Genomic DNA, 21817 nt, shown 5'->3' with positions numbered 1-21817 from the left:
CGATATTAAATCACAGTAAAACAATAAGAAGTGTTATATAGGCATGAGGCTATTATGCTCCAAAAATTGAGCATTATGTTTTTGAGCAGTGCTCAAAAATCACCTATTATATTTTTGAGAATTGCCCATTATTCCCAAAATTATGCCGCCATAATTGGCCAGTTTATTGCTGTATCAGACCATTTTCATTGATGTTTAAGCTTCAAACAGTCTTGAATTCTTTAGATGGTTGCTGTATTAGAGTATGTTATTTCAATGTGACTGCTTTATTAGAGTAAATAATCTTCAGTGACTGTTCTATTAGAGTTTCTGACTGCTCTATTAGAGTATCTCGATTTTTTAAACGGAATTGTACAATCTGCAGATTTTCCTACTGTTAATTATAATCACCTCAAAATGCTAGCATAATTCCTGATTCCCACACACCTATTATGCCCGAAATTATGTAGGCATAATCGCCACATCCCTAGTGTTATATCCCTATACGTACTGTGCTCAAGATACCATTATGGAAATGCACAGTAGGGATATAACACTTCTTGTTGTTTTACTGTGATTTACTACTCCAGCTTGTTTCAGTACTTTTTATTGATGTGCTATGGTCCCAACTCTAGTTGAAAATTCCAAATTTTTCTGTGTACTTGTTGAATAAGTACTGAGACATTTGTTAAGGAGTGAGGTAGTAAAGCTTGAGAGCTTTTTATATGTCTGCTACAATAGAATTTTTACTGTATCACTTTGTTCACAAATTCAAGCTTAGTCTTCTTATCACAGCTCTAACAACTATTCAAATAGTGTTAATGAATCAAAAAATCTCAAGCCACCAAACAGTCAATAATTGATTCCTTTCAGCACTACCGTATAGCCTAAATATATCAAGGGAGATTATTTTCACTGATTTTGAGGTTTTGGGGGTTACCAGTGAAAAACATATCCTTGAAATATTTAATCCTTGATATAGTTTAACACGTTTTGGGAATGTTTGCAAATCCACAATAAAAAATATTTTTAGCAACTTACATTGCTCAACCTCGAAAAATTTGCCCTTATATTTAAGCTATATGATACTACAGAGCAGTACTAAAATATTATTCAATTTTGAGGTAGCTATAGGTTGCTATTTAAATAACTGGTCCCATCACTATTACAAGTCACTTCTATATACGTACACAACTGGCTAATTTTTGGTTAAAACTAACTCCTTTTAGTTAATGTGCACTGTATGAATGCTGCAGAGTTTAAAGGTTGAAGCTCAATGGATCTGGGAGAGTGAACTCCAGAAGCTTTGCTTGGCTAACTTATAACATGAATTAGCTAAATTGTACATACACTGTGTAAAATCAGGTTACAGTATGTCACTACAGTATAACGTTACTGGTGTACATGTAAGAGTCTAGTCTTGAAGTCCTGTCCTGATCATCTGCCTAGCTGCCTGCATCCATTAATTTGTTAGCTAGGAAGTGGCCAGAAACACAGATGACAATGAAGTGGAATTGTGTCATTAGACTTCTGGCAGACCCTCAAGGCCATAAGCTCAAAACAGAGGTGGGGGTGGCAAACATATAATATAGGCCTGAGTCAAATATGTTCAAAACTTTAATACTTTTAGAAATTTCCCAAATTTTTCACTTATGCTTTTCAGTGTTCCCATCATGCTTGCATTACTATAGCTATAGCTAGGTTAAGTAATCATTTAATGTCTCCAGTTATTGTTGGTTAGGTAATCCAAAGGCTGCAGCACACATTGCTGTCAGACCTTCAGTGCTGGTCACTGTAAAGTACTAATAATAATAATAATTATGCTCTTCATTGTTCCCATTATGGCATTATGCTCCTAGGTTATCAACATTTCGAGTGCTCAATTAGAGTATTTTACTACAAAGGGAGCTATGTGTAATTAGTTTAGTGCTCTGTTGCAGTTTTGCTGAATGCTCTATTAGAGAGTATTGATCTATTTTCATGGGATTAAGCTCCATAGTTTGAAATATCCACCTATATAATACACTAGCATTATGCTGACATATTTGATACAGGCTTAGTGACAAAGGTTGTTTAAGAAATGAAAGGGGAATGTGTAGGGATGAATTAGGCAAAATTATGAGGCCCATTCAGGTCTCAAAAGTTGCTAAAGTAAAAGTGCATGTCATTTTACCACAGAGCCATGCAGCCACATACAACCATCCTCAAAACAACAATAAGGTTTCAGACTGCTTTTTATGGCTTACCCCTGTACTTGTGAAAAGCAGCCAATAAAAGCAAATTTTAGGTTGATTGTGAAATTTGATATTTTATTCATGTAGTTTTTTTTGTTCTTGGTGAAAAACAAATACCAGTTTTCAGTCTTTTCACACAATTATTGTGCTTATTATAGTCCAGAATAAATACTTAGTACTTGACAAGTATTTTACATTACCTGCTCAAATGTAAAATATCTGTAATGGCAACTTGACAATGCCCACAACATTACTGTTAACTATTTATTCCCTTCAACCTCTTCTTCAATACTAAAAAACTACTTTTTAGTGCAGACTAAATGTAGCTACAAGTATGTAGTCTACAATTATTCTGGTCATTGCTTTGCTTGATTCTAGTTGCACATCATACAATATGTGCTTTATCAAAACTGCATTTCCTTCATTCAACTGTATGGTGTTCAGTTATACTAGCTTTCTGACTTAGTGTTGTTCCAGTTCTCAGTACTGGAACTAAAATAATTCCAGTTTCTGCCCTTTTTATTCCAGTTCCAGTTCTAGAACTAGAACTGGAACTGGAACAATAATTTTGCTTTTCATAAGACTGGAACTGGAACTATAGAACTATAATTTTACTTTCTTCAAGACTGGAACTAGAACTAGAACTATAAAGAAATTTTATCAAGTACTGGAACTAATACTGGAACTGGAATTGGTCATAACCATACAGCTTTAGCCAATGAGATTTTATGTTCTTATAAGACCAGAATTTATCTGCTGACAAAAGCACTTAATGTAGTATATAACTTCATAAAAGATGTCTGTATTACAACCATGTATACATCAATGTGCTAAAAACTGCTTGAAACAACTGATTAGCTATAATATTAGAACAGAATGCAAAATGCTGGCTCAGTCACATGTTATGTCTGGTTCAGTGTTTGATAATTACATGTAGCTACAAGTCTTTTAGTACCACCCTATAGAGTGTTAGGGTTATAGTTGTTAGTGTAACAATGCTGATAACTATACAGTATTGGCTACATACTATACAGTATTAGCTACATATATGAAACAAGTAAACCTGTAGCATATTAGCTTATATAACTTAATAGTGAGTTTCCATATTTCATTATGGGCTTTTGGTAATACTTAAGTTAAAATAAGTGTTGTTCTAGAATATCAAGTAAATGTCATGGCTCCTGAACTGGAACTAGAACTGTAATTCTAAAAATTATGGTTCCAGAACTGGAACTAGAACCGTAATTCTAAAGATTATGGTTCCAGAACTGGAACTAGAACTGTAATTTTAAAGATTATGGTTCAAGAACTGTAATTCTAAAGGTTATGGTTCCAAAACTGGAACTAGAACTGTAATAACTAGCTGATACTGGAACAACACTACTTTCTGTAACAAAATTGTTTCTCCTCACTCAGGATTATCAGTGTATCCTACAAAAGTCAAAACTGTTCCACTAAAAGCTGAGAAATGTGTTAAAGAACGTTAACAATGTACATAGTTCAATCTTAGATTATGTCTATGATCAGGTAGTGTACAGTAGTGTGCATGCACATCCCAATAATCTGTTATTTGTGTTGATGTGCTGTGTTGTATTTTACCAACTGTAGCTCCATCAGTACAGTCTATACATTGCTAGCAATATACAGGCATCACATAAGTTTGTGTTCGTAACATACAGTAGGTATTTGCACATACTATATAGGTATGTACATTACATTATATCTAGTATGGTATATTACATAGGCATGACAAAATTATATCAAGAGTATGTAAACAATTAGGCACTATAAATCACAGTGTAGCAGAACACTTTTATGGTGATTTACCTTAAGAGATGGATAATATGTAAACGCTCGACTTTGCCTCAGGCTTGATAACCTGGATATCTCACTTTAAATTATATCCCAGTGAAGCTATACTTCAAAGAATTTACTGTAAATATCATCCAACTCCAACACACAAGGCACATCATGCATGCTAGTTTAGGTAATTGAGGGACGTTAAGGGTGGATTTACAGGGTGCATAGCACTGCTTGAAGGTTCTTAGTTTACTAAATTGTTAAGCTGCTTTACTGCAGTTGTACCCAGTTATACTGACAGTAAAATGTCAGTAACTTTAAGTATATGGAACATAATTGTTTTACTAAGTTTTAAACTCTCAGTAAAACATCAGTGAATGCGGGTTTACTGAAAAACTACTAAAATACCAATCAATTAACTGTTCCATATACTGGAGATATACTACTCTAGTAAACTAAGAAACTTCAAGCAGTGTAGGGAGCTGCACCACTCCCCGACTCCAAAACTTTACTATGTGTTAAGCTGGATAGATGGTATAAGCTACAGTAGTTGCATCTAAAGCATATGTACATGGGAAATGAAAACATGGAAAGAGTGATAAGAGAAGAGCTGATTTCTTGTAGGAATCAACAAGAGCAGATAAAAGTGGTAAAACTGTTTTAAAAGCTGCTAAATAAGAGAAGAGCTGATTTCTTGTAGGAATCAACAAGAGCGGATAAAAGTGGTAAAAAGCTGCTAAATATCAAAATACTCTAATAGAACATACACCATTAATTTTTTTTAAATATAAAGAACAAAGACCAACTCTTATATAAACCTCTTCAACTTCACCTTGAAGTCAAACCATACTGCTAGAAAGTGATTTCACTTGGCTCACAATACATAATTAGCTAATTCAAAAAGACAATGTTATTGCCAAATTCGATCTCAGAATTCAGAAAGGGCATGCTGAATTAGGCCTGAGTCAAATATGCTCAAAACTTTGCCCTGAATGCTTTTAGTAATTTCCACCTATTATGCTCTTCAGTGTGTTCCCATTATGCTCTTCAATGTGTTCCCATTATGCTCCTAGTTTAGCAACATCTCTTACAACTATCTTAGAACATTTTAATCAGTGAATGCTCTGTTAGAGTATTTTACTACAAAGTGACTGTTCTATTAGAGAGTAATTATGATACAATACATTTTGAGTTTTCAGTTTCCACTGACTTCTCCATTAGGGAGTATCAATCTATTTCCATAGAATTAAGCTCCAAAGTTTAAAATATGCTCCTAGCTTAGTACTCCCCTAGATATACATACGCCTGGAGGTCCCACTGCTTTTTGTGTTTAGCCATGAATTATATAACGTACATTACAAAGTTTTTGAACAATGATTTATTACCATACTTATTATCAGCTATGCATACCACTGCATTTATACATTTACAAAATACAAATGACTTTTAATGAGCAAAACCCATGACTCACGAATGCATGTTTTACAGGTATTTCAGTTTTGTAGCATTCCTAATCCTTCTAATTCTAATTGTACAGTAATTTGGCTGCCTTTTTTCTATGGTGGCTATATTGCAGATTACTTGAGATGGGCAGTATTCCATTTTTGAAGAACAGTATACAGAATTAGGAAATAAAAATATTTTACACTCTTAAAAACATGGGTAAGCTATGCTACAATTTATACTTATATGCCCACATTGTGCTAGTAGGAAAAGTTATCTCTGAGGAGAATGAATGAAATGACAAGGGAATCACTATAATATACCATCAAACATTTAATTACAACATTAAATTCAGTATTCAGTATTATTTTTTAGAAAACCCACATCAGTACTGATGTCTTCGGACAAGCGTAACTCGATAACGGCTAAGGCTACAGGCTTGATTTTTCACTGTTCGACTTCACTTCGGCCCAACAGGTGCCTTTTGGCTAACACTACCTTTATTAATCCACCCAACCCTACATGCAGATTACTAGCTGATTAAGAACATATGCGTCGTAAGCTGCAAATGAGAGTGTGACACTCAGGATACAGCCACAGGAAAAAAGTGACATTTCCAGACCAAAAATCAGCAATGAAATGTACAGGAAATGTCAGTGTTGAATTTACTATATTATCAAACCTGGAGTAAATCAGCTATACCGTAAATATCACATGTTGTGACATTTCCTAAAACACTGGAAGTATATAGACATTTCCTCTGCCAAAAATTTGACAGATTTCCTGCATGTATATAGCTATTCAGAAAGTTGATAATTTTAGATGAGATTTCCTATGTCAAGGACACATGGCATGTAGTGACACTTTAGTCCAAGATTGTCACTCCAACTGTTGTCATACCTGACTACTGTAACACTTTACAGATCAGGATAAGGTCTCTGTGTAACCTGTGTATTTGGAAGTGCAATTTGTACAGTACATAATAGACTTTATTATAGGCCAAGGACACATCATAATTTCAAGAAATATCATATTTACTGGATATTTAATTTCCTACAGTAACAGGAAATGTGATAACCCAAACCCACAATGAAATAGTATCTTGGTATTTTATTTTTTATTAATGCTTTACAGCACAAGTGCTGAAGGTCTGTATAGGACACCTACAGCCTGCTCAAAGACTGGACCAGGTAGCCACACAATGCGTGTTTGAAAATTTGGAGAAAGGAGAAAAATCCATGACTGGACCTAGGTAGCCTTGAACCTGCAGCCATCCGATGGTAGTTATACATTTTGCAAACTCTATTAAAGTAGGTAAGCTAGCTAGTTGTAATGTACTAATGCTGTCTGTTTCTTGCCATTTAGGAAATGTCCATCAATGTCATGCAATGTGCTGAACTGGTGGAGAGGATAATGCACATTGGTACCATACTGTCCCCCATCTATACTGTGTTTTCAGAAATTTCTTGCATTCAGGATAGGTGGTGTCAAAATGCAAATTTCCTGTCTGGGAAATGTCAGTAAATATCATGTGTCATCACATTTCCTAAAATTTGATCTTTCCTGCGTTCAGAAGTTTCAGTAAATTTCATCTATCCTGCATTATAGTATGTTCACGTTGAGCTGAATCCTCAAAAACATTTAATAACTCATGGGTGCAATTACACACGATCTTGAAATTTGGCCCATTTGTAGTAGTGCTTGACCCGCTAAAAATATTTCAAAATCTTTTTGTTCAAATGTTTGACATAATATTTACAGCCAATCAAAAATTTTTCAATACATTTTCTAGGGGAAGTCATATAAGTACAGTGTCCATTACAGCCCTTTCCCGAACTTGTAATGGAGCCAAACCGTATGTGTCTGTTGTTGACACCTTTGCTGTTACCAATAATCATCTGGTTGGCTGAAATGTTAACTCCGTTGAGAAAAAATCCACTTCTAATTTTTAGCTGTTTTTCAGGATTCAGCTCAACGTGAACATACTATAGGAAGTGTCAAGAAATACCATCATAGTAGAGCGGCTAAGCAAAAAAATTCCCATATTTTGATAAAAGCACTTAACTTGGTACATTTTCTTAATTCATACTATTTCATATTAGATACAGCACCATTAAAATTACCAATAATATCATGCTCAAAGAACCTGAAAAGTAAAATCAATGGAAAATGTATTAGAGAAGCCATAAAGTACTCCATAGGAAATATACTGGAACTTTACATATATGAGCAAATAACCAGGCTATGACTGCAAGAGCAGTCATAGCCTGGTTATTTATGTAAATCAACAAGTCTAGCAATTAATATGCAGCCATAAAATGTCAGTAATACTAGTAAGGTTTCAACAAAGTTCTGTTTCTGTTTCTGGCCTGGTCCTCTACAGAACAGAGAGCTTACAAAATAGTTACTTTAGTTCATTGTTAAGAGTTGGTCAGGCTCTTTAGTGTACAAATTTCACATAAGTACATAGACTCATCATGGCTTTGTTTTGAAGAACCAGTATCATAAACAGCTTGAAGGTGATAATGCAATAAACCACTGAGCAGCAGTGAATATAGGATGAATACCTTATATGGACTTGAGGTTTAAGTAATTAGTAAAATGTTGTTATAGTAATGCAACAAAACTGAATGTAGAACATGAGTCAATCATAAAGAGTTGCATTAACATTAATTTCGTTTTTGACCACATTAGATATCAATTCTTTTTCAGTCACCAGTAACTTTTACTCTAATGGATGCACCCTTTTTGTACAGCCATGTGCTATACAACTATGAATTATATCAAGAGTTCATAATAGAGAGTATTATGAACTCTTGATTATATGGATGGCAAAATTATGATCCAGATGTAGTCACTACAAGTAAACATAATATAGCAATACACACAATATAATATACATACAGGGTGTAGGGTAGCATATATGCACCAACATTTAGTGGTAGTAAATATCAAACTTGGCTTTACTAATTTCATCGTATTTCCTGCACAAAAGACAATGATAATTATTACAATGATTACACACTCACCATAGAATTCTCAGTGGTGGTTGTTTTCTGTTTTGTCGGCATTTTTGTACCTGTTCCATTATGAAGACAACATCTCTGTCATTGATAAATGTAAAACCTTTTGGTGGAGACCAAAATGAATCATCAAATGGTGACCACGTTGCAGGAAGTAAATAAGGTGATTGCCATCCCGACAACCAAAACAATGCCAATAATTTTAGTGTTGTGTTATTATTACAACCATTGAGAATTTTAATAGCTTCTGGCTTCTCCATGTGGTTTGGATTAAGGAAGAGATGTTTTAATGATGTATTTGCTAACAACATGTCACATACAGCATCACTGGCTGCCTTGTCTATGCAACAACCAGAAATGTCCAGTGTCACTAAACTGTTGTTGGATTGTAGGCCAGTACAGATACAGCAAACATGCTCTGATGACCAACGAACATAATCAATAGGTTGTTTGTACTCAGAGCTGGTAAAATCTATGACAGTTAGTGATTGGTTTGATGCAAGACATTTCCCTAAGCACTGTCCTAGCATATGAGTAGCACTCAAAGGACCCGGCCATGCAGTGAGTGATGTTATAGTTGTGTTAAATGAAAGGCCCTGCAAAATGGAAGTGATCATGACATTGTCAACAACATCAAATGCAGTAAGCATTCTCAAGCTTTCGTTTTGAGTAATTATTGTACTGAACACATCGCCATCATCTATTGAAAATTGACAACCGCCAAATATGCACATCTTCAAGCACGAAGTATTGCAAAGTGCATTACAGAAAATATCTGATAATTTTAAACTTGTTCCTTCATTAAAAGAGCATCCACGCAAGTCCAATGTCTCAAGTGATTTTAAAGTTGCAATAACACGGCCAAGACTGTCTAGATCTTGTTTGTTCATTTTAGCTGATGGCAATTTAAGGGTAGTAAGGTGAAGATGATGAATGCAGATACTATCACACAACACTTTGATACAGCCTGGCATATGTACTTTTGTAGAAGGAAGTACTAACGACACCAGGCTATGCTGACAGGAAAGAATTTTAGACAAAGTTTCAATTCCGTTCAATGACAAAAGTATACCACAACTGAAAGATAACATTTCAGTAGAAGATCCGTAAAAATATTTTTCCATTATTTTAATATAATTGTCGCTTAACTCACGTAATGTAGGAAATGAAACAGTTAACTTGGCACAATTGCAGGCAAAAAGAAAGTAAAACACATAGTGATATTCTAAAAAAGAGTTTGGCAAAAAGTAGACTTCATTCTGTTCCTTAAACACTTGACCAAATTTATTGCAAAGGACGTTATCTTGAGCTTCAAACAAGCAATAAAGAATGGCATTGAGCAATGTGGGGTTTCTCTCTGATTTGATAAACACCCTTCTCAACTGCTTAAGAGGTTTTAAACCTTCTCTGGGCATTAACCCAATAACAAATGGGAACACATTGATTAGATAAGATCTTACATAAAAGTGTTTATCTATTGTGTCCTCTACACTGTCAGAGTTCAATATTGATATGGCTGCCATAAGTTCTTGCACTGCACGATGAATAAAACTGTAGTATTTTACTGTTTCAGTAAACTCATCAGTAAAGTGTTCAATGTGTAGTAGTCCAAACCCATCAAACTGTTCTGCGTTTGCAAGAATATTCTCCAAATCATCTTCAACACAAACCAGCTTACTATCAAGCAACATTTCCAGAGCCAAGTCACATAATTGTCCAAACACTGGTCTCACTGCTTTTGGAATGTTTTGCAGACTTTTAAATTGCTTTTTCTGAGGTTCAGGTATATTACAGCGAATGCACAAAAGAACAAACTTTTCATATAGTTTTGAAAGATGTGTTGGCAGTTGGTAGTCACTGTTGCGATACACAAAACACATTATGACCACTGTGACAGGGATGTAAAAATGTTGACATAGATTTTCATTGCCTCTTAAGACATCAAGCAAAGCATCTGCAGCTCGCAAATTACTTTTGAAGTACTCTTTGACATAAATTTCAACCATGTGTGGAGTAAACCCCAGTATTTGATAATAACGATCATCTACAGTCTCAGCTATGCAATCAGAACAAGAAGGCCGAGAGGTTACTATGATGGTAGAACAAGTTAGTGCACTCTTTTTGAATATTATATCGTGAAAGAAAGACTGAGACTGCAAGTGACCAGGGAGCTCATCCCATCCATCTAGGATAAACACTAAACCTTTACCATTGTACTGCTGAGCATATTCTAACATTTTATGGCAGTTTAGTTTATCAAACAGTTCATTCAATCTCGTTATTTTGTGATAGCAACTATCACGAAGTGGGATCAAAAACAAGAAATCGTTTGGTAGCAATTCACCATCAGCCCATTGCTTACATATTCTAGACATTAGTGTAGTTTTACCAGCTCCAGGGTCTCCATCAATCAATGAGATCTTTTGATATCCAGCTGATAAAATGTTGCTAATAGTAACATATTTTACATTATCTGCATGACCCATAGCATGCTCCTCATAGAACTTGTTTTCAAGACAAACTGACTGTGTTATAGTAACATTCAAATAAATTGTTGATCCTCCCAGTTTAGACCACCTGGTAGGCTCCATTCCTCTCTTCTGGTAGCATGATTGCAAATATTCTTTACATTGTTTTGAGCCAACACCTGTGGAAACCATGAGTTCAACTTACGTATTTCACACAATTTATGTACAAACAGATCAGGGCACACAATAGTGTGCTGTGTAGCCAAGGAAAGCCAATGCATCTAGGCGTGCAATACAGGAACCAACAAAACATGAGTTTCACACATTCGTACCTCACTAACTGTTAAACAAAAATACCCAATTTCTGTGAAACATTCTTTGGGGGTGAGATATCTTCCATACCAAATTTAAGCTAAATTGGTCAAGTACAAGGTTATGAGCGATTTTTGAAAATTACAATTGTGATTTTTTGTCATGCCTGCAGGGTAAACCACTGACAGAAACAAGTTGAAATTGGTTTGCAGAAAGGATAGCTGACCATTGTAGTGCGTACCTTTCAAAAGTACTTTTATAAAGTAAAAAACTAAACATGTGAAAAGTGAGATTGAGATACTCTAATAGAACAGTTACTGAGAAGTAAAACAATTGTGCACACAAAACATTGGGAGAAGTCCAGGAATCAAATCAGGGACCTACCGTATACGTAAAAATTGTAGATTTCAAAGATCATCTTTTACCTACGAAAATTTTCCTCCAAAACCAGCAATTATGCATATAATTAGCTATTATGATTGCCTAGCTACAACAATTTTCCTCCGAATCTTGCCATAGTTGCTCATCTATGAAAGTTTTCCACCTCGAAACTTTTTATGTATACGGTACACACCTATACATCTGGACCCTGTACTAATCTGCTACTACTTTCAGTTGCTCACCTCACTTAATTTTTGTAATTTGGGTAAATTAATCAGGCCTGTGATACAACTATACATAGCTTATTTAATCCGAGGCGCAGCCAAGCTGTGAAATATGGTGTGACCAAAAATAAACTAGTGTGGAAAAGATATGATATCATAGGTGAAATGCGCTTGGTACGTGCATAATGTATAGTTGGTTTTCACATTATAACTCATTGATGTTTAAACAGATTCCATTGCATTACTGAAGGCACATTAATACTGTAGTTACTCAACACATACAACAAATTCAACGAGTTTGTATTACTGTAAGTAGTTCAGCTGGAGGCTTTAAAACAAATTGTAGCAAGGCGGACTGCTCTATTAGAGTATCTTAACCACAGAGCTCAAAATAATGGTTGGCAGTCGGCAGTTTTCAGTACAAATGCCACAAATAGCCGAGCAACATTTGCTTGATCTGCAATTACTACCAGGCATTTGAATACAATAGCATGTCTTGTGACAAGTGTGTGTAGCTGGAACTACTTAGAATCAACATAGGAACAAGGCGTGAACTACAAGAACAAGCTTAATAAACTTGGGCAAGCAAAATTGCTTGCCTCAATGGCTAAATCATATTGTAACACATATTGTAACATTGCAAAGTGTAGGCCAACAATCAGTAACTGCAGGACAAAGTCCGTTTTGGTCTGCAATTACTGCAGTACATAATTTTTTGGTTATTTTGAGCACTGTAATCATGTGTTTCTTATGTATGTTTGGTGTATGTTTGGTATATAGCCTTTTAAATTTTTTTCCACACATTTTTCCAGAACATTTCTAATACAATTTCCATGATCTGTGAATTATGTTCTGGCGTAGTAAACTACAACTTCCATTTATAAGCACCCAAAATGTAAGGGCCACATGCAATCCTGAGAGCAATGGTATAAAGATTATCAGGCAAAACATGAAATCTGGTAACTAATTGGTAATCACCCAGATGATATCTATGTGACTGTATCCACAAAAGCATCCGTCACATTTGTGTCTTGAAAACCTGTTGTAGATGGGTTGTGTTCCTGTACTGTAACTCTCTGTGTCAACAGTCACCACAATTATGTGGTCACCTTTGTGTAGTGACCGTCCCAAATATTTTCCCTTACAAATGATTGTATTATGGTCTGTCATCTGTCTAACGTACACAATAGCAAGCCAAGAATTCGCCTATGAATCACTGAATCAGTATGTGGTACATCACTTCAACTAACAATTGTTGTCTGGTAACGAACAGTTAGTTCAGCCAATAATCTGGTACCATGATAGATTGTTTCAATAAACTCATAATTATCACACTTCCTGTCTTTTAATGAATGCTATATGATCTCTTAACAATATTAATGGCCATGCAACAGCAACATTCATAACAAGCTCTCAATCCTTATCAAAAAAGGCTAAGGAAATTGTCAACTTTAGAAAATTTTACACAGCACTAAATTTTAACCTCGATTCTTATGAAGTAAGCCTAAAAACTACTTCATATCCTTTATGTAGTTTTAGAGTCCCACCGATCAGTTAAAAAATCTTGTCTACATAACCATCAGTTGTAATTTGTGTTTTGTCCAATGGAATTTACCTCATATACAAAAAAAATATACAAAAGCACATCCATTAGAATCAATAGATTTTCCGACAAACCATACATAAAAACAAAGCCCTTGAATTCCTCTATATAATGGAATTCAACTTTTGCATGATGTGACATTTTATAGTGGCAGTTGTTCACAGTTCACAGTAGCAAGCATGTGATGGATTCCCTACGTTTTTAATGGAATAATCCGTATATATATTTTCCATTGTAACTTGATTGATTGCAGGGGTACTTCTTGCAAATGTTCTTTATTCGTAACGTTGTGTAACAAGCTGAACATAGCTGAAAGCAATGTGTAATAGCCACTTTACTTTTCAGTATGTGCCAGTTCACCAATTATAATAAAAAAATAAGTACAACAAATTTAACATGAAATTAGGTAAAAAACAAATACACCTGCAGATACGTATACTAGTGGATATTTAATCCCTAATTCAGAATGCCTGGTTTTTTTCCTTGTAATTGTTGACCATTGGAAAAGTGCATGATGTGTGAACTGACCTACAGAACAAGCAGTACTGGACAGATCTTCACGTGCATTGACATGACCTCTCATTGCATTGGCTAATTCAGCTGTCGATACTGTGCCATGACGTTCCATTATTCTTAGCAAAGTGTAAAAGCACTCTACGCTGCCAGCTTGTAAGGGACCATCAATGTAGTGCAATAGTTTTATTACTTTATCCTTTGTTCTTTCTTTAGCATTTATCTCTTCCAGGTCACCTACTTTGATCAATTTCTCTTGCACAAAGTACGGCAACAAGTTACAAACATCCACCATTGTGTCACATAGCTGGGCATAGTGATCTGTGAAGACAGTATACTCCTTGTTAGGTTGGGGTGTAGACATTATGATTAACTCTATAATGTTAAAACAGATATATGTACAATAACAATCAACCCCAACACTACACATACGTACATTTCTACACTCCTTTACCTTAGAAGAGTAACTTGAAATTACCTTTTAGCATTTTAAAACCATACGCAGAAGCATGTGCAACTGTAGAACAGTACAATGTTTGGTACAATGTTGGCTTAGAGTTGCCAAATTTTGCAAAATTGTGTAAACTCTGATCATACAATAACTGAAAGCTGTTTTAGAGTGTTTGCCTAATAGTGCAATGTATCTTTACCAGTTTATGAGCCTTCTCCTAGGAATATTCTTTTGACTGTGAGATATTCATTTTACTAATCATTCATTGTTAATACTGTTGTCACATATTATGCCTATTAGGCTGGCAAAGTAGGATAGGAAAAGCATCAAAAAATCAACAAAAATACATTCAAATTAAAAAAAAATTTAAAGTGGGCACTGCACACACTCAAAGATTTAGCAAATAGTACTACAATACAAGTATAACTCGACAACAGTTGATGGTACATGCTTGATTTCTTCACTGTTAGGATGTTACTTTTACTCGAGACATCCTTTTTGCCTACCGCAGCAGCTATATAGTGCATTCATTGTGGACTTAGATTTGTCCCCCTTTTGCCTCATTTCTTTCTCCACTATTGTGTAGGTGATAATTTGTGGGTATCGTGTCCATGGCTTCTTGTGCTGCCCTTTGGGATTGTAAAGGTTTTGGCTTTTCTGGCCAAATATCACCCCAAAACTAGTCTTTTTTCATGGCACCTTGGCAGTATTAGTTAAGTACATATAATTAAGCACAAAAGTGTCTTCAGTGCAACCCAAAATACTTCCAATAAGTTATTAATATTTATTTATTCAGTGGAAATTTCTGCTGACTGACGCATTGACTGCATGATGCCTTCAGGCAAGCACAACTTGATAACTGCTAAGGCTATGAGCTTTTGATTTCTTCACTGTCTGATGTTGCTTCAGCCCGCCAGGTGCCTTTGGGCATAATGCAGTATGTATACTGCACACATCATGGACTTTAGTACTTTTGTCCTCCATTGTGTTCCACTTCTTTTAGCTGACAGCTTGAGGTGCTAATTTTCAGTAGCCAGGGCTGGAGGAAGCAAAAATATTTTTGGTCAGGCACACTATCTAGGGGAGCACACTGAAAGGAGTAACCGTACAGTGTGCGTTCGCATTTCGCCTTCTAGGGGAGTCTGGGGGCATGCCCCCTCAGAAAAATTTTGAAAATATAACCTTCTGAGTTTAAATTTGGTGACAATTTTGACTGAAAATTGGCATACAGATAAAAAGAAGTTTTGTTTGTCTTAAGCATGTGGTATTTGATTTATGTAATACTAGTACAGCAAATAGTAGCTATGGGCTGTATAATATGCTTAAAACCCATTTGCATAGGTTAATATTAACAAACTCTCAGTATTGCTGTACACTTTATGAAAATATAAACATGCACATCCTGCATGTTAAGACATATACATGTACAACAATAATATAATTTAAATGTTTCTTTTATGTAGGTAGTCACACTGGACACTGACGCAAATACAATAGTTACATGCACATAGCCATCAAATGATTTCCAGTTCAAAGCTGCCAAACACTTTTCTTCTTTCTTCATTGGCAGTTGAAAACTCAGTTAGTATTGATTTAACATCTACGGTATTAGTTAGAGATTTATGTATATGTACTACCATCATGTTGCTCAAACGTAATTGTGTCATTGAAGACCCCAAATAGGTTTTAACACGGCGGAGTGCTGATGCGCTTCTCTCTGAAACAGCGTTGGTGGCTGGCATCAAAGCAATCAGCTTTACAAGCAAAGACACTTGTGATAATAGAGATAGCTGTGCTGGAGGCAAAGATTGAAAACATTTATGAATGTCACAGAATTGTAGGTGACGGCCACTAACTGCAATTTTCATTTGTTCAAGTAGCTCAAGTTGAGTTTCAAGTTCAGATTTACTAAAATCTGATGCGTAAAAAGACACCACTTCATTGAGCTCCTGCAAATGGTCTTTCTTAGTTGCAGCCTTAATAATAAGCTGCTCTAATGTTGAGTATGTTTTATAATCCTTTTGCTGAAAACTATTTTCAATTGTAGCAATGATTGAATCAACACTTTGAAAGTATATTTGCTTATAATGCTGTTTGACATCAGGAGGGTGATAAGGTTCAGCAGTGCCATCTTCATAACGTCTAGGACGTTTGCGAGCACGAGGTAAGGTTGGATCTTTGACTTCCAATGAGTTTTGGGTAGTTTTAGCAAGTTCCCAAAACAAATCAAAATCGTCATCTGTTCGAATTTTCTTGAGAACTTCTATGCATAGTTTTGCCACACTATAAGCCTCTACTGCTGACATGGCTGTAGCTTGCAAAGTTTTGCTTAAATTGTCGGTGTGCTTTAGAATCCGCTCACCTAACAAAAGACCAAACAAAAAATCAAAATCCTTCATTTTTGATCGAACTCCATTTATTCTAGCCTTTATTTCTGATTGTGAGCAAACTTCTAATGCTTCATCCCACGTTGCTTCTAAAGCAGAATAGTTGACGCGTATGCTCTCAAGGGATAAAGCACGCACAGTCCAACGGGTTGGACAAAAGTTTCGTATGCCTGGGGCTTGTGGTGTGAGTTCTTGATGAAACTTGTGAAAAATGGCATCTCTCCTAGGTGAATATTTGAAAAGCTTGCATATTTCAAGCGCTACATTGAGAGCATCACACATGCATTTAATACTTTTCAAAGTGTCGGATACAGCAAGATTTAAACTATGGCCATAGCAATGCAAATAAAGTGCTCGTGGCTCAAGTTTTTGAATGTCAGATGCCACTGGCTTCATGTTGGAAGCCCCATCATAACACTGGGCTCTACACATTGACATTGAAAGAGTCATGCAGCGCACAGTATCAGTGACAACATGAACAATGGTAGCAGCAGTTATGTCATCAACATGATGGAGGCCTACAAAATCCTCATGTGCTTCGAACTTGTCATCGACCCATCTTATACACACAACAACCTGCTCTTTATTTGAAGAATCCGTGACTTCATCTGCCTCCACTGCAAAATAACCTGCTGCCTTTATGTCTGCAGCAATTCTACGCAAGTGACTGTGAGCCAAAAGCTTAATCACCTCATCCTGTATGTGGTGATCTGTGTACTTGTTTGTTTTACGTTTCATTATTTCTAAGATCCCTGGATTGTCATTTGCACGCAGCAGCATTAATTGGTAAAGGTTGGATTCCTTCTCACAGCCACCACCGCCATCTTCTGATGGAATCCAATTGCCTCTGAATGGTAGGCCTTGTCTGGCAAGAAAGATGACATTTTGAAGAACTTTTTGCAAGTAAGCTCTGTTGATTGCCCTTTGGTTGGTACCAGCAGCAGCATAATGCTCACCAATATCTTTGTATTTGTTCATGACTAAATCAGCTGCCCACTTGTGCATCTAAATTAAAAAATAGAGAAACGAATGTAGTGATGCTCAAACTAGTGCGGTATTAAACAAAGCAGTTTGTTACGATATAGCTATGAATAATAATAAAACCTTACGTGGGAGCGTTCGTGAAGAGGAAATCCTCCGTGTTTCTCTCCAGTGGCATCCTTCCAATACATATAGCCGCGGGTGAGAAATGCATCCGATGTTTTTCTGATCAGTGAGCAATTCCTGATTTTTTCTTGTTGCACTGCCTTAATACAAACAAAGCAAAAAGCTTTATCTTCCGTCTCGTTGTACGTGATCCATGGCCACTTATCGAACCACGAAGATTGGAAGGAATGATAGGTCGGCTTTTTGTCCCCAAACTTCCTCTTCGGAAAAGCAAAAGTCTTCGGGTGATTGGGTTTATCACCCAACACTGGAAGAAACAAGTCTTCGTTATAATCAACTTCCATGGGCACCTGTTCAGAGCTGCCGCAGCCTTCCGCGTGCATGCCAAAAACGTAATTCGATTCGATTGTGGGTTTGCTCTTTTAAATAAAGTAATAATTACCACAAATTAAAAATACAAATTAAAAATATTGCCCCGGCAAGAGTTCCCCCGGCCCTGTCGGTAGCACATGTAGTGAGTTCCAGAAATTGTCCACGTTTTCCTGATTGATTACAGAGGTGCTTCTTTGTTTGTAATGCTGTGCAGCTAGCTAAAAACAGAACATAATGGCTACTTCAGTTTTTCAGTAATTGATAGGTGAGGGCATGCATTCATACAAAAAACAATTAACTCTGGCGCCATTCTTTCTTTTGATGTGGTATGTACAGGTTACGATGTTGTAAATAAACAAGTACAAATAAATTTACAATTAGATGTAATGAAACAAGGAGGGTAACGTATATACCTGCAGATATACAAGTGGATATTAAATTAACCACGTGGGGTATAGGGATTAAATGTCTACCTGTATATCTACAGACATAGTTGACCTTGTTTTTTTTGTTGTTGTTTTTATCTGCTTTTAAACTAACAGTTAAGAACTGGAGGGCAAACACTGGAGGCAGAACACTGGAGGCAGAACACTGGAGGCAGAACACTGGAGGCAGAACACTGGAGGCAAAGCCTGTATGAGGTGCTTACCATTAGCCAAGGAACCTAAGCAAAAATTGTTGACCTTCCTTGTTTCATTACTTTTCAATCAATAAAATTTCAATTTTTTCTTGAACTTGTACAATTACAAACAAATCAAACATATGAGACAATCTGTACAGTATACACATGGCAAAGAAACATAAACAATACATACAAAAACACGTGGTTACATATAGCTACAAATACACATAGTTATACACATGGCTACATGTAATTACACTGGAACCACATTAAGCTGATCTTCTAATCGTATAAACCAAATAATTGTTAGACACCAAGACCAAGAGAACTAAGTGATTTAGTAACCCCAATGGCCTGAGGCTGTAGCATCCTGATCACATTGAGGGCACTACTAAGGGCCTGAGGGGTTACTAAATTGCTTAGTTCCTGTTGGTCATGGTGTTTAACTTATTTTGACTGATTTAAAGTACATACCTTTATAGCCAAGTATGAGGGTGGGGTGAAAGAGCAATGTAGAACAGTGGAACGGTTTCTTCCTGAAGTCCTTACAACACCGACAAAAATAATTATTCAACCAGTAACCAGAGTAACAACTACAGCTACAGTAGATACGCCACTTAGTCTACTATTTGTCCAGAATTATTTGCAGAACACGGAGAATAGTAATACAGTGTTATCAAATACTGCAGTGTGCCTTTCATGTTAGAAATATTTATCATGTACAAAATAGCTTGAGGGAGGCTGATTAAGTGAACATGTGTAGGTGACTAAGTGAACAAGTCGGTGATTTAGTAAACCTGTAAATGAGCCGTATCATAGTATAAAATTTTATGGCCTTTACATGGGTAACTGTAAGTAGGTGACTACATTTGATTAGACCATTGGATCATTCTGTGGGAGTCAAAGGGATTCCATCAAACGTGTTAACAAGTACACACTGGCAGTGATTCCCCATCTACACAGTATACTACAAATTACAGAGTTATACAAAGAGATCCCTTTGACTCACACTGAATCATTTGTAGAGGTGTTATTATTAACTCATGGTTGTATACAAATGGTTGTAAGATGATGAAGCACCACCTTTTGGCTACACAGTCTGGTCAAAGGTAGGAAGCACCAACACAAACTATGAATAATTTGATTACGTAAGTCAAGGAAGACTTATTACCTCAGTAATGAATATCTGAAGCACTTGTCTGCTCTGAATGGGAAACAGTAAATAGAGCTGGAGTGGAGAGGCAGCACAATGTTTTTGCCTTGATGGTTCGCTATATCAATGCAAATATAGCCATAACCCTATATAGAAAGCCACCCTCTCTAATAAGGCCAAATTTAAATTCCAATTGACAAGTTCCTTGGACACAGTTCTCACTAAAAATATGGTTCACAATGCAAATATATATTAAATTTAGCACCTTACATTTCAACAAAGTTCCTTATCATAATTAATCATACAGCACGGTAGTACTGTAAATTAGGGACCATGAAGGTTTGGTAAAAAATACATATCACCCCAAAACCAGCTTTACAATACCATTCTTACCTTGGCAGTATTGGGTGGGTATAACCAAAAGTGCCTTCAGTACAACCCTAAATGCTTCGTTACAAAATTAAAAAAAAATTCAATGGAATTTTCTACTGACTAACTGCCTGCCTGATGTCTTCAGCAAGTGTAACTCGATAACGAATAAGCTATGGACTTGATTTTTTTCACTGCAGTATGTACAATGCACGCATCATGGACTTACCTTTGTCCTCCTTTGTGTCCCATTTCTCTTGCTGACAGCAAAGGTGTCGATTCATGGTAGCACAATGCATGTCTTCCCTATGTGACTGGATCTGCAAGAATCCCATATGTTAGTGCAAGCCTAGTTTACAGTGATTGCAATAGGTCAGAGGAGGATGGACGCGTTCATGTGAGCTGTACATTTTCATTGGAAAATCTTTATTTAAAGACAATTTAATTAAAAACATAGTGTATTTGAAAGCTTATGTATTTCTAAATCTAACGGCGTGATAAACCCCAGTCAACCCCACTGATTAAGCTGGTAAAAAAGCCAGAGTTTAAAGTGCCAATAAAATAAATTACGCAAAATCTGTTTTATTGAGGAGCGATCTCAGTATAACGCAGTGAAGAGTCGTTGTTTCATTATAGAAAATGTACATGACAAGTCTGGTGAAGTTGTATGTATCAAATCACAATTTATTAATTTCATCCCAAATCTAGAGTGCTTTTAGAAAACAAAGTACATTGCCTTGAAGCTTACATGAAGGACGATCTGAATATCTAACAAACCCCAGTGAACCCCATAGGTTTTCAGTTTAGTATTGCGACTATTGAGGGTCACGTGAAATACCAAACAAAAGAATGCAATTAAGAGCAATATATTTAAGTAGTGCTTAAAGCGCATCCAACCTCCTCTGGCACTGGGTGAAATATTTATGAAATCGGAAATAATTCCATAAAATCTTTGAGCACTTAATTGTTTCACAATGAAGAAAGGTGATAACAGCACAAACTATGATGGTATTGTATTCCCCAAAGCAAGAGGAGTTCAAAATCTTTGTTTCGTGTCAGTACTCCTAAGGAGAGAGAAGATACGAGTGTTAGTTTGCCTTACGTTGGACAAGCATTTTGTCATCGTTTTTTCCCATGCTTTCGCCTTATCCCAACTTGTAGGAAAGGCCTGGAAGACAAAACTCACCCAGCGATGGATTCGCCTTTTAATGGAGAATCCAATTGTGAAAGTTGCATCTTGGTAGAGGACTGCATTCGAAAGTTATGACCGTTTATTTAAGCGCCTGTAGTTAATTTCCTGTAGGCAACTTTTTGGAAGCATTTCAGGTCATACTGAAAGCACTTTTGGGCTTGGTTATACCTAACAAATACTGCCA

The 21817-nt window shown here is 36.1% G+C and overlaps 1 protein-coding gene across 1 annotated transcript; it reads right to left on the bottom strand.

Moving 5' to 3' along the window:
* Positions 1 to 8305: 8305 nt before the first annotated feature.
* Positions 8306 to 19500, bottom strand: LOC136257880 (NACHT, LRR and PYD domains-containing protein 12-like). The gene is made up of 4 exons (XM_066051197.1): positions 19394 to 19500; positions 13996 to 14355; positions 8486 to 11126; positions 8306 to 8440 (listed from the first exon to the last, which is right to left on the bottom strand). Exons 2-4 carry the CDS (start codon positions 14342 to 14344, stop codon positions 8392 to 8394), a joined length of 3039 nt encoding a protein of 1012 aa, XP_065907269.1. The 5' UTR covers positions 14345 to 14355; positions 19394 to 19500; the 3' UTR covers positions 8306 to 8391.
* Between the last annotated feature and the right edge of the window lie 2317 nt (positions 19501 to 21817).

The sequence above is a fragment of the Dysidea avara genome, chromosome 6, assembly GCF_963678975.1.
Source record: "Dysidea avara chromosome 6, odDysAvar1.4, whole genome shotgun sequence".
Lineage (NCBI taxonomy): Eukaryota > Metazoa > Porifera > Demospongiae > Dictyoceratida > Dysideidae > Dysidea > Dysidea avara.
This window is presented reverse-complemented; position numbering and strand designations above follow the sequence as displayed.

Excerpts from the sequence above, each read along its gene's own strand:
- LOC136257880 (XM_066051197.1), bottom strand. The coding sequence starts at position 14,344 with ATGTCTACACCCCAACCTAACAAGGAGTATACTGTCTTCACAGATCAC. Across the intron at positions 11,127-13,995 it reads CAGTACTGCTTGTTCTGTAG|GTGTTGGCTCAAAACAATGT; the intron begins GTCAGTTCACAC and ends TGGTTTCCACAG. Across the intron at positions 8,441-8,485 it reads CCACCACTGAGAATTCTATG|GAAATACGATGAAATTAGTA; the intron begins GTGAGTGTGTAA and ends TCTTTTGTGCAG.